Raw genomic sequence first — 5,207 nt, forward strand, 5'->3', positions numbered from 1 at the left:
GGTTCTGTTAAGAACCTTTAAAACCATGGAACCTTTCCATTTCACAAAAGGTTCTTTATAGTGAAAAAATATTGGATTTTTTAAATGTTCTTCACACACACGCACAAAAAATATTATTTTAAAAACGATCCACTGAAAGTTTCTTTTAGGAACCTTCTTTTTTTTCTTTTTTAAAACTTTCTCAAAAGTGTACAAAGTAAGTACAGCTAGTCTATATTTTATGTATTTTTTCAAATGTATGTTTTTCAGTTTTCTGTAGTCAATAAGTGAATATTATATTAGCTTACTTTTTCCACACATAAAGGATCTGTCTTTTTTCTCACTCTGCAGCTAAAGATGAACACCGCACCGCTTTCTTTGGAGAGGACGTTCATATTCCGGTGCCGGCTTTAGACACAACAGAGGTGTTGTTCAAGCCGAGGGTGGATCCGGTGTTAGAGCGGGTTCTCCTGCGAGACGGGAAAATTCTGGACCCAAGAGCCAAACTGAACGTTCACATCAGCCATTTGATCCTGGAGGATGTGGGCGAGGAGGATGAGGGCACATATGTGGTGAAGAATTCTGCGGCCCCGGCTGATGTCAGACGAATCATTCTTATTGTTAGAGGTATAAGTTACAATACCACTATATAAATACTTACTCATCTGATTATCTCATGATAGACTGATGACAGGATATTATGGTCACTACTATCAGAGTTTGGAAGATTGTTTGATGTTTTAGAAGGAAGTCTCTTAGGCTCACCAAGGAAGCATTTATTTGATCAGTGAAATATTACTGAAATTTAAAACTGTGTTCTATACTGTAACTAATTTATTCCTGTGACGCAAAGCTGAATTTTCAGCATCATTACTCCAGTCTTCAGTGTCACATGATCCTTCAGAAATCATTCTAATATGCTGATTTGCTGCTCAAGAAACATTTCGGATTATTTTAAATGTTGAAAACAGTTTTTACTGCTTTATACTTTTTGTGGAAACCATGATAAAGTAGCATTCAAGTTCAAGGTAAGATAAAAAAAAAAAACTTTTATTCAACAAGGACACGTTAAATTGATCAAAAGTGACAGTAAAGACATTTGTAATATTATAAAAGGACCAAATCTTAGATTGTCTGATTCGGTCTGATATCCTACAACACGTTAAATTGATCAAAAGTGACAGTAAAGACATTTGTAATATTATAAAATATTTCTCTATCAAATAAATGTAATAGAAGTGAATGAAAAAATGTATCATATCTATTTAATTATGTAATGGAATCACGATTGGAAGAGCACACAGAATTATTCAGAATTATTATTATACTTTTGTTTCTCAGTGTGTAGTCAAAACAGCAGCACAGTCAGCAGAGCTTGTTTGAAAACAGGTTTAATTTCATAATTCCACTAGATGACAGTAGTAGCGTAGAAACTACCTACCTTAGCTTTAATGTATTTCTAATCTCTTTTTCTCCTAGACTGTGCTCTGGAGACCGTGGTGAAATATGGAGACACATATCATATCCCGATCAACCCTTCGATTGGTCCATACACCCTTGAGTTCAGGCCTGCAGCTCATACTCCAGTTAACCAGACCACAGAGGAACCACCTGTGCTGCTTCTCAACCAGACCGGCATCCCCACGCAAGAGTACAAGCACCGCCTCACCGGGGGCGAGAAGAGGGTCAACCTCCATTTGGTTACAGGAGCCGATGAGGGTAGCTACACTGTGGTGGACAGTGATGAAAAAGTCAGATTGAGAGCATGCCTCAATGTGAAAGGTAAAAAACAAATCAGTGTTTTTGAGTACATTATATGAGGTGACTGTTTCAGTATGACTAATGTGTCAAAGTCTTCAAATAGTGTAAAAGCACAACGAGGGAAGTGGAAGAGGAAGTAACGAAGGAAAGACAGAGAATAGAGGATCAAACAATAGGACACGTGATCTACGTAGACTCACATAGTCAGACTTTAGACTATCAGTATTAATTTTGGTCCACATTGCAGCTTATTCTGACCAAGAACCATCCACTTATACTGAAAAAGACCATATGATCATATAAAGTGAAAACCTCAATTTTATGTGACATTTTGGCAGGATAAATCTAAAATCAACTCTAAAACAAAGCTGAATAAACCGATGTTGAGTACTAGCGCAAAGGTGGTGATACAGTATTGACATGCTAGTGTTTCTAAATCTTAATATTTCTTGAGTCTTACAATTAAAGTAAAGTAAGCTGGTTATTGAAGGAATAAACCATGAGTCTTTGAATTGCAATTATTTTTGTTTTCAACATAGGTAATAAAAAGACGCCAGTGTTTAATAAATACTTATTATTACCAATAGTAATAATAACTAAAAACATATATTATATTATATTATATTAATAATTAAAATTATTAATAATATTATTAACAGTATATTAATATGAATAATTCTGTCAAGTATTATAATTTATTAGTATTACTGTTGGCTCTTTGCTGGTGCATAGGAATTTGGTCTGTGTGTGTGTGCATAAACATGTATATAATATATAATATTCTAAATATATTTTCATATATTAGTTGTATATGATATTAATTATAAATTGTGTATATATAATATTATTAAATTGTGTATATGTAATATTATATATTACATAATAATAGAACAAAATTATATTATGTATTATTATTAATATTATTAAAAATCTAAATAATAATCTGTAAATTCTGCCAAGTATTATAATTCATTAGTATTACTGTTGGTTGTTTGCAGGTACATAGGAATTTGGTGCATTAATTCAACATTCAATAATAATAATAATAATAATAATATGTTTGATTTTTATAGCGCCTTTCAAAGAACACAAGGACGCGTCACAAAAAAATGCAAGCAATTGGCAAAAAAACCAAACAAATCTGTGTATAACCTTTTTTTTCTCCATATCACAGACCACCAGATCTTTGAGCACTTGAATTATGGTGAAACCTTGAAGATCAAGCTTCATGTGGACCACACCAAAGTCAAAATGGTCTACATCCCAGACACTGACCACAAGGAACGACTCATCATGGACCAGGGGGAGATGACGGTACCTGTCGACTCTGCTCTTGAGGGTCGAGCATCTGTTGAAGGATCCATGTTCTACCTGAAGAAGGTCAAAGTCCGTGACATGGGTGTCTTTCGAGTGATGGACTTTTCTGGCTTCCGCATAGCTGACGTCTACCTTCACGTGGAGCGTGAGTAGAGAATTTGAGAAGCTACTGTTGATTGAGTTTGGATCAGACTTTAATAACTTTCACACTGAGGTCTATTTCCCATACCCATGATCCTCTTTTCTCGCATAACAGCCTATAAGCTGCCACAGCTGTATGTGGCGATCATCTCCTTGCTGTCCTTGCTGGCGTTCCTGCTGTTGGTGTGTCTGCTGTCCTGTCTGATTAAGGTTCACCGTCGGGCGGATAAAGCAAGAAAGATCGCCCTAATCGCTCAACAGGCTGGCAAGGGCGATGGAGAGGCGTTCAGACAGGTAAAACCAATCTCGTGACTTTTGACACAGGAGAAGTATAATATAGCCTATATATTGAAGGTTGTGAAATACACTATTGTTCAAAAATGTGAGGTAAGATTTTAAAAAATGAAAGAAATTAGTACTTTCATACAGCAATGATGCAGTCATTTGATCAAAAGTGACAGTAAAGACATTTGTTACAAAAATTTAATTTCAAATAAATGCTGTTCCCTCTCGAGAACGGTCTCTTGACATGGTGTTAACGCCTTGGGGACTCCCTTCCTTCCTAACCTACCTGAAATCTTATTGCACAACGCCAGTGAAGTTGCAACTCTCACTGGCCAATGCCAGCCAAGACGGCGAGTAGGGGCAGGGCCCCTGCCACTATATAATGCGCCGTATTGGCGGCATAAGTTCAGAATCTTCCTCTTTCACACATTCTACCGAAGACAGCTGTGGAGAAGATGCAGGAAGACGGATTTCCCTCTCGGCGTTCCAGCATGTCCAACATTTGCACGCTGTGTTCGGGACCCATCGAGGCCCCGGACACTCACGAGTTCTGCATCTGGTGCCTGGGTCTCGCCCATGCGGAGGCAGCACTCACCGGGTCGGGCTGCCCGCACTGTGAGGAATTCTCATTGCGGGTGCTTAGGGCCCGGAGGAACATTGCCCTCTGTGATTTCTCTCGGCAATGTCCCACCACCGCCAGCGGCTGGTGGGACGGAGGCCGCACGTGGGCGACCGCGCAGAAAGGCACAATTCACCCCCCTGCTCTCCGGTGTGCTTTGCGGAAGAGAGTCTTCAACCTGCCTCTGGCGCTTCGGAGATTATCTAGTTCGGTGCGGCGGGGGACGATGACGATCTTGACGAGGCATCTGAGAAGGACTGGGCCCGCACTCCAGAGGAGCGCTCTGAAGTGGAGGGACACGCCGCGTTCCAGGATGAGCTCGTCCCGATTCTCACCAGGGTCGTGAGTGATCTCGGTCTATAGTGGGAATCCCCTGATGAACCAGCTAAGGGCAAGCTGGATTCGTGGTTCCTTCAGTCGGGCTGCCGAGTTGCCGCTCCGAGGAAGCGAGCCCCATTCATCCCTGACTTGCACGACGAGATCGCTAAGGCGTGGGCTGCGCCCCAATCGGCTCACACTCACGCTGGTGGGTCAGAGATCTTCACTAGAGTTGACGGGGCGGAAGCCCGAGGATATACGTGCATTCTGCCAGTCAAGGAATCCATCGCCACACACCTCTGCCCCTCCTTTGCCTCCCTGAAGGCAGGTGCTACGCTGCCTTCAAGGCCCTGCCATCTGACCGCACATGTTGCGGACAAAGCGTAAGCCGCCTCGGGAGAGGCGATCTCGGTGCTGAGGCAAGAAATTCTCAATCTCCTCGCGAAACGCGCGATAGAAGTGGTCCCGCTGAGTGAAAGAGAGAGCGGGTTTTGCAGCCGGTACTTTGTCGTTCCAAAGAAAGATGGTGGTCTCCTTCCAATCTTAGACCTGAGACCCATCAACCGTGCATTATACAAACAAGCTTTCAAAATGATAACGCTAAAGCTGATACTCGCGCAGATTCGACCCTGAGATTGGTTTATTTCAGTGGACCTGAAGGACGCAAAAAAACAAACAAAAAAGCATGTTACGCCCGAGCCAATCAATCGTGTACCTTGGGGTGCAGTTGGACTCGATCTCGATGAGAGCGCGTCTGAGTCAGGAGCGCATACGAGATTTAATGCCC

The 5,207-nt window shown here is 41.3% G+C and overlaps 1 protein-coding gene across 1 annotated transcript in view; it reads left to right on the plus strand.

The window, feature by feature from the left end:
* LOC107549827 (uncharacterized) overlaps positions 1-5,207 on the plus strand; it is a 27,226-nt gene that overhangs the window by 178 nt on the left and 21,841 nt on the right. The window contains exons 2-5 of the mRNA XM_016230999.1: positions 331-606; positions 1,459-1,761; positions 2,915-3,202; positions 3,314-3,492. Of these exons, the coding sequence (XP_016086485.1) occupies positions 331-606; positions 1,459-1,761; positions 2,915-3,202; positions 3,314-3,492 (1,046 nt within the window). The remainder of the gene's footprint in view (positions 1-330; positions 607-1,458; positions 1,762-2,914; positions 3,203-3,313; positions 3,493-5,207) is intronic.

The sequence above is a fragment of the Sinocyclocheilus grahami genome, unplaced genomic scaffold (genome assembly GCF_001515645.1).
Source record: "Sinocyclocheilus grahami isolate Dianchi unplaced genomic scaffold, SAMN03320097.WGS_v1.1 scaffold382.1, whole genome shotgun sequence".
NCBI classification, from domain to species: domain Eukaryota; kingdom Metazoa; phylum Chordata; class Actinopteri; order Cypriniformes; family Cyprinidae; genus Sinocyclocheilus; species Sinocyclocheilus grahami.